This window comes from Nerophis lumbriciformis, linkage group LG08, assembly GCF_033978685.3.
Source record: "Nerophis lumbriciformis linkage group LG08, RoL_Nlum_v2.1, whole genome shotgun sequence".
NCBI lineage: Eukaryota > Metazoa > Chordata > Actinopteri > Syngnathiformes > Syngnathidae > Nerophis > Nerophis lumbriciformis.
The window spans coordinates 19497221-19510388 of NC_084555.2; the positions used below are offsets into that span (position 1 = coordinate 19497221).

The 13168-nt window shown below is 39.7% G+C and overlaps 2 protein-coding genes across 3 annotated transcripts; one reads left to right on the top strand and one right to left on the bottom strand.

Moving 5' to 3' along the window:
• On the bottom strand, window positions 1-2927 carry LOC140678972 (uncharacterized). Of its 2 annotated transcripts, none has more exons than XM_072913603.1 (9): window positions 2307-2927; window positions 2079-2219; window positions 1673-1993; window positions 1372-1575; window positions 1114-1273; window positions 884-990; window positions 701-787; window positions 537-611; window positions 1-431 (listed from the first exon to the last, which is right to left on the bottom strand). In XM_072913603.1, exons 1-4 carry the CDS (start codon window positions 2863-2865, stop codon window positions 1538-1540), a joined length of 1059 nt encoding a protein of 352 aa, XP_072769704.1. In that variant the 5' UTR covers window positions 2866-2927; the 3' UTR covers window positions 1-431; window positions 537-611; window positions 701-787; window positions 884-990; window positions 1114-1273; window positions 1372-1537. The 2 variants fall into 2 exon arrangements, with proteins under 2 accessions (XP_072769704.1, XP_072769705.1); XM_072913604.1 differs by having other exon boundaries at window positions 2307-2924.
• A 1662-nt stretch (window positions 2928-4589) lies between these two features.
• adprs (ADP-ribosylserine hydrolase) lies at window positions 4590-13168 on the top strand. The gene is made up of 6 exons (XM_061968431.1): window positions 4590-4948; window positions 7876-7972; window positions 8076-8283; window positions 8396-8583; window positions 8703-8803; window positions 11104-13168. Exons 1-6 carry the CDS (start codon window positions 4759-4761, stop codon window positions 11463-11465), a joined length of 1146 nt encoding a protein of 381 aa, XP_061824415.1. The 5' UTR covers window positions 4590-4758; the 3' UTR covers window positions 11466-13168.

A 13168-nucleotide genomic window follows, 5' to 3' on the forward strand; every position in this document is an offset into this window, starting at 1 on the left:
TATTTATTAGTGATAATTATAATACAATAGAAATGGAAGTTCTGCCATCCGGGAGGAGCTCAAAGTAAAGCCGCTGCTCCTCCACATCGAGAGGAGCCAGATGAGGTGGTTCGGGCATCTGGTCAGGATGCCACCCGAACGCCTCCCTAGGGAGGTGTTTAGGGCACGTCCGACCGGTAGGAGGCCGCGGGGAAGACCCAGGACACGTTGGGAAGACTATGTCTCCTGGCTGGCCTCGGGGTCCCACAGGAAGAGCTGGACGAAGTGGCTGGGGAGAGGGAAGTCTGGGCTTCCCTGCTTAGGCTGCAGCCCCCGCGACCCGACCTCGGATAAGCGGAAGAAGATGGATGGATGGATGGAATAGAAATGGAATGCTGTGGTCTTGGTCGTGCGCGTCAGTGTACTCCTGCCCCTTCTTGTTGGTTCTCTTCCTGGAAGTAAATAATTATAGATATTCACAAATACAACAAAGACAGCACTGGAATGTAGATGAATTGAATTCAATTAAAACATGGCATAATTTACTCCTTGTTTACCTGCTCAATGCTCACTGGTCTCACTAGCGTTTGCTTGGTTCTTTTCCCTTTCCCTGTTTTCTTCTTCTTCACTTCCTGCAAGTATTTATAATTGCAAATTCAACACAGAACTGGGATCTTTATGAATTGAATTAAAACATTGGCATAATTACTTTATCATTTACCTGGTCACTCATCTCACTGTCCATTTCCTTTTTACACTTCCCTTTGCCCTTCTTCGCCGTCACTTCCTCTTAATTCCTCCTCTTCTCCTGCAAGTAGTTATAATTGCAAATTCAAAAGACATGCAGTGGAACTTCAATAAAATGGAATTCAAAATTGGGATATCTTATCATAATTCTCCGTACCTCAAACTTTGAACCTCCCTTTCGAAAAGTGGCCAGTTTCAGGACCTCTCCAAGCTCACAATCTACTTCAGCTGTGGTCGTCTGTTTGTAAACACCCCTGCATGCCTCTGGAATCACCAGCACAATTTAGAATTCCCTTTAGAATAAATACCGTAATAATAACAGCTAGATCGACCTTGTGAGCATACATGCAACATGTTCAAAGATGCAAACCTATTATTAACACTTACTTATTATTATTCTGTAAAAGGGCAAGTCCTCAAACGCCACTTTGCCTGTCTTTCCACGGAGACCAAGCTGCTCCAGGACTTTGTTTGTGGCAATTTTCCTCAGCATTGTCCTCACCGTGTCTGCCAAATTCTGCCCACCAAGAGCAGTAAGAGCTTTCACCTATACAAATAAATAAACAACAATATTGTACTTGATTAGAACATGTTTTTTGATAACTGAGCAAGATAATTTTGCAGTGGGGAATTAAAACTAATTACCAGCTGCTTTCTGAGCAGAAGATCAGTGTCGAGCTGTTCACTGAAGGTCTTAAGCTGCTCAAGAGTCTCGAAAGGCTTCTCAATGAGATCTTGAACATCCCCAGCTTCTGGCCCCACAGACTGTGCTGCCAGCCCTCTCAGCATGCGCATAATTTCTCCCTGGTTCTCAACTATTTTTTTTAACTTTCATGTTTAACTGGAAAACTGCAAAGACAACAAAAGTCAAAGAGGTAATTTGTATTACTGCCCGTTGTAACAGCCTGTTTAACACCACCTATCAACAGTTAAATAGCCAACTAACGTTCACTTTCAAGGGCATTCCTGCTGCTTCTTGGAGTGGTCTGGTACTGACTCGTACTGGCTGGAGTGGTTTGGTACTGGCTTGAGCTGGATGCATGATTCCTGTCTGGACTGAGCCTGTAAGTGCTGCTTCTCGCTGGGCTGTGAGGTCGGCCTGGATGCCTTGGAGTGGTGTAGTATTGGCTGGTACTGGCTGAAGTGGTCTGGTACTCGCTGGAGTTTAGAAAGTTCAATGGTGGGAGCACTGGCAGTGGGGGTGCCTGGATGAGGATCTGTAATTTCTCTTTTCTGCACTTCTTTTTTGGCCGAATTTCCTCTTCGCCTAAACCAACGTAGACAATAACATTTATGCACCACTAAGTAGTGTTTGAGTATTGTAAGTAAACAATCTTTGAAAAGTGACTAACCGTCAGCATCATACACATCTTCCTCATCGTTTCTATAATGTTCAGGGGTGATGTGGCTCCATTTGGTTGACATTTCTTCTTCCTCTGGGCTCGAAAACATTTCAGCTTGTTTTTCATATTGAAGGGCCTTGTCAAAGTCTTCTGCAAAATTTCAAAGTATGCTGATGACTCAAGATGAATTATGTTGTTTAAGATATACATGATATGACTTTGACAATATTCCCTTACCAGTCAATGTTTTCCTGAAAACCCGAATTGGCAGCCTATCCCAGACTTCTTTGTCAGGAATCTCAGCTCTCCGGATTCTGGAGTGGGTAGGATTTGGCTTTGGCCAATAGCAGAAGCTATTCTGAAGATAAAATAATCCAGACCTCAAAATATCTTCAAAGCAGTCACTATCACTCTCATTTTCTGAATCAGATGACAAGGTGACATGATGGTCGATTAGTCTCCAATCAGCATCATTTTCATCAGGCTCATCACTATCAAGGCCACTGTAGGTGGCATTGTCAGCACCCGCGGCAGTGCAGGAAGCAGTCTCCGCAGCATCCATGTACTGAAGGGTTGTCACTGTTTCTGGAGTTGTAAAGATTGTCGTGTCATTCTCTTGCTCGCTATCATCACTCTCTAATTCTAAAGTTGACTGTCGGCATTGCTTCTTCAAATGCCTAGTTGTGGCAGCCCATCTACGCTTATAAGCCTTCTGTTGAAACTTCTTCATTGTGTTGTTTATTCTATAAAAAACAAAAAAAACAAGGAAAATGGGTTGCCCTATTATCGCCCACATTTTTACTATATTTTGCTAAAAACATCAAAATTAATTGTATTTTTATTTGTATTTTTTTGTGACTCCTTATTACATCCAGCCATAGAATTATACATTAAAATAAACATATTTGAAATAATTGATTTTAATTTATCATAATAATTCATTTAAAATGACCATATTTAATTATTAAAATAATAGCTTGTTTATCAACAACTTTAGCATTTTATTCATTACATTTTGAAACTCTCAGAAGCCAAGTTATGTTATATTCCTTAATATTTATTTATGCAAGTTTGAAGTGTCAATTATCTAAACACAGTTTTGTTTGCATATTTTCAGGATGTAGATATATATATATATATATAATATGTATGAAATACTTGACTTGGTGAATTCTAGCTGTCAATATACTCCTCCCCTCTTAACCACCCCCCACCTCCCGAAATCGGAGGTCTCAAGGTTGGCAATGCTCAATAGCTTCAGTTTCTTCTTCAATTTCGTTTTCGCTACCTGCCTCCACACTACAACCATCAGTTTCAATACATGCGTAATCTGTTGAATCGCGTAAACCCCTGAAATCCGAGTCTGAATCCGAGCTAATGTCGCTATATCTTGCTGTTCTATCCGCCATGTTTGTTTGTATTGTGACGTCACAGGAAAATGGACGGGTGTATATAACATTTTTTTAGGGATATTGCGTAATGGGTAAAATTTTGAAAAAAACTTCGAAAAATAAAATAAGCCACTGGGAACTGATTTTTAATGGTTTTAACCCTTCTGAAATTGTGATAATGTTTAACAGAACGTTCAGGCAACATTCGTGCCATATGGACCTCAAAATATGACACTGACGGGGCAAATTATTGTTTAACTAGGCTACAGATAGATCCACCCTTCTTCAGAAGTCATTCGTTGGTATTTGGAAACTATATAACAGCCAATATGCACGAGAAATGCATGCTAGTTTATATGGTGCCGGCAGTTGAGCATGGCGCGCATTTGACACAACGCTAAAACCGTAAAATGGTCTGAAATTAATCATGTAGGGTAGAAATTGTTACACAAAAACATGCTTCATATTTCACTCTTTCTATCTACTTACATGTGATCAATGGATGGCGCACCGTATTGCCTGATTATCGGGATTCTGGAATTTGCAGCGTTGTCGAGCTTCGTCTTTGTCTCACGGAAGCTTCTACGCGCATGCGTGCAGCCTTGACTCAGCTCAGCTGACGTCAGATTGTTCGAAAAACACAACACGTTCGCGGAACGTTAGGGAAACGTTACTACATAATGTATATAAAGTAAATTTGCGGAAAAAAAACATTTCGAAAAGCCTAACGGTCGCTGTTTCCATTGCAGGCAAATATTTTGTGTGTCAGATAGGTTTTGATATGTTCTGAGAATGTTCTTAGAATGTTCTCATCTTGCATAACCAAACGAGAACCATACAGTAACGTTACGCTAACATTAGGTGTTACCTGGTATTTTATAAGTATTTTATTTATTATTGGTTAGTTTCAGAATAACAATTTGTTATTAAAAATAATAAGAGACTTATTACACTCTAAAAATGTTGGTCTTACTTAAAAAAGCACGCATTTAGTTGTATTCAGTGTTAAAAAATATTATATGGCTCTCACGGAAATACATTTTAAAATATTTGGCTTTCAAGGCTCTCTAGGCCAAAAAGGTTACCGACCCCTGCATTAGGAGAATACTACTCTCTCAAAATTCGCGCCCTAAGTACCATTTGACGTACACTGACGGAAGTACTTCATTCGAGTGTTTCCGTTCGACAAATGACAAGCAGCAGAGAGACAAGCGAACCGACATTTTTTGTTATTTTGTTGTTTGGATACGTTGATGTTCCTTATTTCGCCCTCTAGTTTATCGAGCACCTTCGGATGAATGGCTACAACGGCAGCGAGAGCAGTGGCGGCAATGGGGGGACCGGCGTCTTTGTCCCGGTTCAGGGGTGCTCTGGTCGCGGCAGTGCTGGGCGACTGTGTCGGGGGAGAGTTTGAGGGAGCGGAGGAGGTTCCCATCGAGAATGTATTGCAGCACACGAACAGTCTGGACGACGAGACGAAAGGGAACGGTGAGTGTCAATCATTGCTATGATGGAGGCTACTCCCTTAACGGCCAACCATTTATTAAAGATGAACAGCATAGCTTCACATTTGCCCAGTTTAGCTACACGAGGGGAACATAATTGGAATGTAAGATATACCTAAACTGTTTTAAAAAGTATTAATCCGTTTATGTTGATATTTGATCACATTCAGTGGCTGTTTCTATTTTAACATTTTGAGTGCTTAAACGCGTTCACACCGTAGAAGTACAGCATAATGCTTGCACCGTCAATACCCGGATGTTGCACTCAACATGTCGGCTACTGGGAGTGTACAGTGATTGAGTTTAACGGATTTTGACAGTGTAGTGTGATTTCTGTTGTTCGATTGCAATATATTTATTTTTCTTCTTTTTTATTGCAACTATTGGGAGTTAATCCCTGGTAGCCCTCATAAGTAGCCACGATAGTGATGATTGACAGTAGTTCGGCTCCATAGCTACACACACATTGGCTGCGTGTTGAGTACTACATCCGGGTACTTCTCAGTGGGCATGCCCTTGCGCACTCAAAATAATGTGTACGTGTGCAGCATTTCCCACAAATTGATTATTTAAAAAAAATGGGGGCGTGTTTGGGTGGTGTAATTACGGCAATTGTAGAATTTGCCTACCGGTAATTGTATTTTCTCGGGATCTGCATACGTTCCGAAAATTTGAACTCAAACCATGGAGGCGTGGCGGAGATATTTATAAAGCAATCTTGCCTTCCTTCATACTTTCGGGAAGCAGCCTGGAAATGCTCATTTGGTGACATTTTTCCTATTGGTGACGTCAGTGGATTATCCATATATGGTAGAAATGTACCCAAAGGGCTTTGTGGTGGTCCGCCTTTGTAGTTCGATACTGTACACAATAAACTCCCCCTTTTTCGCTATCCGTCTGTTGTGGGGCAGACTGGCTCGTACATGCACATGCATTCTCCGCTGTTGCCATTGCTAATCCAAAATCGCGTATAGTCCGAATTCATATCTGTCAGTAGTCTCGCTATGGAAGCGCTAAAAACTACGACAAATATGGCGGGAAGAAGACACAGTCGAAGTGGAGCCAAATAAATAACACGGCCTACAAAACGGCACATCCTGCAGAGATGCTCAGGAAGCGGTTTGAAGATGGTCTTTAACAAAATCTATGCAACATTTTGAGCAAAGAACCACCATTACTTATGTAGACCCCAAGGAAGTGTTTTAAATGTAGAAAAATAATCATAATATGCCCCCTTAAAAAAGCTGAAAAATATACACATTTTTAAAGAAAAATCTGTTATTGATTGATTGATTGAGACTTCTATTAGTAGATTGCACAGTACAGTACATATTTTGTAAAATTCGCCACTAAATGGTAACACCCGAATACGTTTTTCAACTTGTTTAAGTCGGGGTCCATGTTAATCAATTCATGGTATAAATATATACTATCAGCATAATACAGTCATCACACAAGTTAATCATCAGAGTATATACATTGAATTATTTACATTATTTACAATCCGGGGGGTGGGATGTGGAGGGGGTTGGGGCGGGGGGGGGGGGGGGGGGGGGTTAGGTTTGGTTGATATCAGCACTTCAGTCATCAACAATAATATCATCTGAGAAATGGACATTGAAACAGTGAAGGTCTGACTTGGTAGGATATGTACAGCGAGCAGTGAACATAGTGAGCTCAGAAAGCATAAGAACAAGTATATACATTTGATTAATTACAATCTGTAAGTTTTTATTGTTACATTATATTGTTTTGCTGTATTATTCAGTTGTTGCTGCTTCTTTTATTTCTACAAGATAACACTGCCTGCACTTTGTAAACCCCTGGTTTATTTACGTGTATTATTCTGCCCTCCCTGAAAGTTGAAGTTTGAAGTTCACATACACGTAAAAATCATGTTAAATCCACATTACAGTTTGGTATAAAATGGAAAAAAAGCGATCCAACCATACTCGATTAAGGTTGGCTCGTATACAAAGGGTGGGCTCATTGACAGGCTAACGAAAATTAGCATTGCGATCGTTTCAGACTTGTACAAATGTTTAACAAACTAGATTTTAACTAGGGATGTCCGATAATGGCTTTTTGCCGATATCCGATATTGTCCAACTCTTTAATTACCGATACCGATATCAATCGATATATACAGTCGTGGAATTAACACATTATGCCTAATTTGGACAACCAGGTATGGTGAAGATAAGGTACTTTTTAGAAAAAATAATAAAATAAGATATATAAATTAAAAACATTTTCTTGAATAAAAAAGAAAGTAAAACAATATAAAAACAGTTACATAGAAATTAGTAATTAATGAAAATTAGTAAAATTAACTGTTAAAGGTTAGTACTATTAGTGGACCAGCAGCACGCACAATCATGTGTGCTTACGGACTGTATCCCTTGCAGACTGTATTGATATATATTGATATATAATGTAGGAACCAGAATATTAATAACAGAAAGAAACAACCCTTTTGTGTGAATGAGTGTAAATGGGGGAGAGAGTTTTTTTGGGTTGGTGCACTAATTGTAAGTGTATCTTGTGTTTTTTATGTTGATTTAATAAAAAAATAAAATAAAAAAAATGATACCGATAATAAAAAAACGATACCGATAATTTCCGATATTACATTTTAACGCATTTATCGGCCGATAATATTGGCAGGCCGATATTATCGGACATCTCTAATTTTAACAGAACAAAACTGACATAAAAAAGCAAGTGGCAGCACCAATATCACCTTGAGGGTAAAGTGTTACCCTTCTGTATTGCAAGATTTTGTAAAAAATAAAAATAAAAAAAAATTAAATGAATGACAATTAAATGGCACTACAATGAAAAAGTAAATTAATGTATGGAAAGTATTTTGTGTGGAATACAGCCTGTATTTGTCTATGTCTGTTTTAGGCTCCCTGGAGTATAGTGACGACACAGCCATGACACGTTGTGTGGTCCAGTCTCTGCTGACCCGGTCTGGCTTTAATGAGCAGGACATGGCTCGCAGGTAGAAAATACCTAGTAAATGCTTCATGTTTCTCATAGGACCGCTGTTCTGTAAACTGGAAGCAGTGGTTTCATTCAAACACGAAAATGTATCGCTTTTCCAGGTTTGCGAAGGAGTACAGTTTGTCCCCGGGTCGTGGTTACGGCTCTGGAGTCATCCAGGTGTTGAAGAAACTGGCGTCCCCTCAGCTCACTGACGTGTACCAGCCAGCCAAGGACCAGTTTAATGGTCGAGGCTCTTTTGGCAATGGAGGAGCAATGAGAGCGGCCCCCTTTGCGCTGGCTTTCCCCGATCCAGCTGATGTTAAAAAGGTGCGCACAAACAGAGAACGTCAACTTTTCAGCAGTTCCGATGTTATTCGCTTGATCTTATTGTTGATTGAATTTGCCAATATAATAACCACACTCTTTCTTGTCTTGTTAGTTTGCTCGTCTGGGTGCCATGCTCACCCATTCCTGTTCTCTGGGCTACAACGGGGCAGTTCTGCAAGCATTAGCTGTCCACCTCGCCCTGCAGGGTGCCTTGGACCTGCCTCAGAAGTTCATCAACACACTGATCACCGAGATGGAGGAATTTGAATGTGATGAGGCGGCACGGAATGATGCCAGAATGTAAGTCACAACATGCTTCAGGAGAAACTACAGTTCCTAACTTTACTTTAGGATATTATTATTCATCATGTGATGACTACAGTAACTAACACTATTTGTTCCCTGGTGTGTTGGCACAGCCTGAAGGAAGCAGAAAAGCCGTTCTGTGACCGCCTTCATCGAGTCAGAGACTTGATGGACAGGAACAAGGTCACTATAGAGGAGGTCATCTCTGAGCTAGGTCAGTACTGGTCTTCTAAAATCTACATTCAGTTAAAAAGAGATTCCTCTGAAATATATTCATCCGTTTTCTGAACCACTGTGTCATCCAGTAAGAAACATTGTGCATACCTACATACAATAACACACCTAATCCAAACGGTGGTCTGTCCATCCACACATTGTACACATAGTGCAAACTAGAGATGTGCCGATCAATCCGCCACCGATCAGTGTCGGCCGTTTTTAATGAAAAAGTATGTGATCCGGGTTTATGCGGGTCATTAAAAAGCTTTAAAAGTAATTCAATGGATTTTGCGAACTTGAAGGCCTTAAATGACATTAAAAATCATTACATTCGATGTCCGGAGGCATTGGAAAACATTAATGCAATTGTAAGGCCTGGGCTGATCGAAAAAATCAATAAATTAAAATTAACTCAATAACTTTGCCGTCATAGATAAATTGCTACGTCTTTGTCTCTGGCTTTCAAACTGGGCACAAGAAGTCTCACTCTGTGTATCGCTATCAACACCTGAGCACGTGTATTTGACAGTAGAATTACATGAACAAAGAGAGCCTCTTGTCAGTCATTCACAATCTTTGTTTCGGTACACGCAGGCGAGACCGACTTGCAATTAATTCTCTTCCTCACGTTTTCCTGTGTGTAGTAGTGGTAGTATTAAACAATGGCATTGAAACTATACGTCCTTTAATGTTAGAGCTGGAACTAATCATTTTGAAACAACGGTCACTTTTAATGTACACATTGCTTTGAAACCGTAGAACAAGACATTCGCAAAGGTGGGCTGTGCGAACTCCGATGATGTCGTAACAAGCTGACCAATCTAACAAAAGAAAATCTAATAACAGCATCATATTAAAAAAAAATTAAACTTTGTCTTTGATGGAATTTGTCTTTAAAGATGTGAGGAGTTTTCATGACCTTTTTGTTTTAGTTTGTCATCATTAATAAACGCTGACACAAAGCTAGATTTTTTTTCTATGTGCATGTAAAGATCTGCAGGAGGGTACGTAGGGGGAGGAGAAGGACGCGTTGCGTACACAAGCTACGTGACGCAAGAGTATATTTCAGCTTTTAGCTAACACACATACATGTATATGTGTATATATATATATATATATACTGTAAGTTCTGTGGTTAGATGAAAAAAAAATTGAGCTGTTTGGCCACAATACCCAGCAATATGTTTGGAGAAGAAAAGGTGAGGCCTTTAATCCCAGGAACACCATAACTACCGTCAAGCATGGTGGTGGTGGTACAAACAGCAGTGGCGGAGTGGTACTTCTTAGAGGCGGTATATAACCGAATATGATTCATTAGTATCGCGGTACTATACTAATACCGGTATACCGTACAACCATAATGTGTGTGTGTATATATATATATATATATATATATATATATATATATATATATATATAATATATATATATCTAAAATATATATATATATATATATATATCTAATATATATATATATATATATATATATATATATATAACAAGCAGATTACCGTAACAAGAATCTAGAGAGAGATTAATATAACTGTTGGTGTGTAAGCATTGTCGCAGGCAGTACTCGACATGTACGAGGACAGCAGATTGATTCATAAATGGGTTGATACAAAGAGTATTATAAGTATATTTAATACAAAAGTGATTAGACCTATATTTTAAATTTCTCAAAATTATTTTTTGTTGTTTTTGTTAATGTTTACAATTTCAGGGAATAATTCCCTGGATGCAAGACAAAAATCAAATGATTTAAATGAGTAGTAGATAGTAGTTTTTGTTTTTGCTTAATCAATTGTATGTAATGTAAGTGAATAAGGAACAAGTTTAAATATTATGTTGATATTGTTACACTGTCAACAACTTTCAACATGAATAAATAGAAAAAATTACAGTTAATAGAAGTGATCGGTATCGGCCAATATCAGTATCGGCTGCATAAAACCCTGATCGGAACATCCCTAATGCAAACAATTGTCCATTCACATGCATCATGTAAAGCATGAGACTTGTTAGTCATGTGTTCACACAAATGAGATTTCTTGTTAGTTTGATCATCTTTAAAATGTCTCACGTCACATAAGCAAAGAGATATTTTGAAAATGTTTTTTTTTTTTTTTACTGCGTATCTTGTTAAATATGATATATACTTAGTGACCCCTTTAGTTAGCAGTTTGATAGTGAAGTTGAGACAAAATGAATTTTTCTTCAATAAACAATGGATGTAGTAATTTTTTGCATTCGCATTTCCTCTATCACATTCAAATTATTGACCCCCTTTTTTAGGTAATGGCATCGCAGCACTCCAGTCAGTCCCAACTGCCATCTTCTGCGTTCTTCACTGCTTGCAGCCAAGGGAATACCTTCCAGAAAACTACGGCGGCTTGGAACGGACAATAGCGTACAGCCTTGCCCTGGGCGGCGACACAGACACTATAGCCTGCATGGCCGGGGCCATCGCCGGCGCACACTACGGCATCGAGGTCATTCCCCAAACGTGGATCCGATGCTGCGAGGGTGCCGACGATGCTGACGTGGATGCAGAGCGACTTCACGTGTTGTACCACCAGACCGGATCAGGTGATCAGAGCAATGAAGACCCTTCGGGAACAAAACGGTCCAAGTCTTCAAACGGCACAGCCAAGTAAACCCAAACCAATAACGTTTAATGCATACAGTGCACCTGGAATGTATTCACAGCGTTTCACTTTTTCCATGCAAATGTATTAAAAATAAAAAACTAAAAAAGCACATGTACATAAGTGTATTCACAGCATTTGCTCAATACTTTGTTGGCATCAATTACAGCCTCAAGTTTTTTTTAAGTATGATGCCACAAGCTTGGCACACCTATCTTTGGGCAGTTTCGCCCATTCTTTGCAGCACCTCTCAAACTCCATCAGGTTAGATGGGAAACATTGGTTTTCGTCCAGGATGTCTCTGTACATTGCTGCATTCATCTTAGTCTAGTCAGGGAGGTGACCAAGAACCTGATGGTCACTGTCATAACTACAGCATTCCTCTGTGGAGAGAGAACCTTCCAGAAGGACAACCATCTCTGCAGCAACCTACCACTTCAGCCTGTATGGTATAGTGGCCAGACGGAAGCCATTTCTTCGTAAAAGGTTTGCCAAAATGCACCCGAAAGACTCTCAGACCACGAGAAACAAAATTCTCTGCTCTGATGAGACAAAGCTTGAAATCTTTGGCATGAATCACCACCAATACCATCTCTACAGTGAAGAATGGTGGTGGCAGCATCATGCTGTGGGGGTGTTTTTCATCAGCAGGAACTGAAAGACTAGTCATGGTAGAGGGAAAGATGAATGCAGCAATATATAAAGATGGCCTGGGTGAAAACCAATGCTTCCCATCCAACCTGATGGAGCTTGAGAGGTGCTGCAAAGAAGAATGGGTGAAACTGCCCAAAGATAGGTGTGCCAAGATTGTGGCATCATAGTCAAAAAGACTTGAGGCTTTAATTGCTGCCAAACGTGAATCAACAAAGTATTAAGCAAAGGCTGTTATTTTTAATAAATTAGTTATTTTTAACTTGGTCACATTGTTATTATGGGGTATTGTGTGTAAAATTTTGAAGACAAACTAATTTATTACATTTTAGAATAAGGCTGTAATATAATATAATAAAGTGGGGCAGCACGGTGGAACAGGGGTTAGTGCATCTGCCTCACTATACGAAGGTCCTGAGTAGTCCAGAGTTCAATCCCGGGCTCGGGATCTTTCTGTGTGGAGTTTGCATGTTCTCCCCGTGACTGCGTGGGTTCCCTCCGGGTACTCTGGCTTACTCCCACCTCCAAAGACATGAACCTGGGGATAGGTTGATTGGCAACACTAAATTGGCCCTAGTGTGTGAATGTGAGTGTGAATGTTGTCTTTCTGTGTTGGCCCTGCGATGAGGTGGTGACTTGTCCAGGGTGTACCCCGCCTACCGCCCGAATGCAGCTGAGATAAGCTCCAGCGACCCCAAAAGGGACAAGCGGTAGAAAATGGATGGATGGATGGATAATAAAGTGGAAAAAGTGAAGCGCTGTGATTAACATCTGGATGCACTGGAAGTTTCGCAAATACATTCATAAACTGGACTGTTTTTTTTTTTTTACGGTTACCTCACAAACAATAATGATTAATAATTCAACTTACAACAAAAAATATTTCTGTATAACAGGCTCCTATGAAATTTGTCTCAATCCACTAGAATAACAATCATGCAGAAATATGTATAGTACATATTCTTTCCCCAACTTTGCCTTTTTGTGCTGAACAATCCATGAACTTTGTTGTTTTCGTTTGATTATAACCATTTTTTGAATTAAAAATATTATGTCCAAAA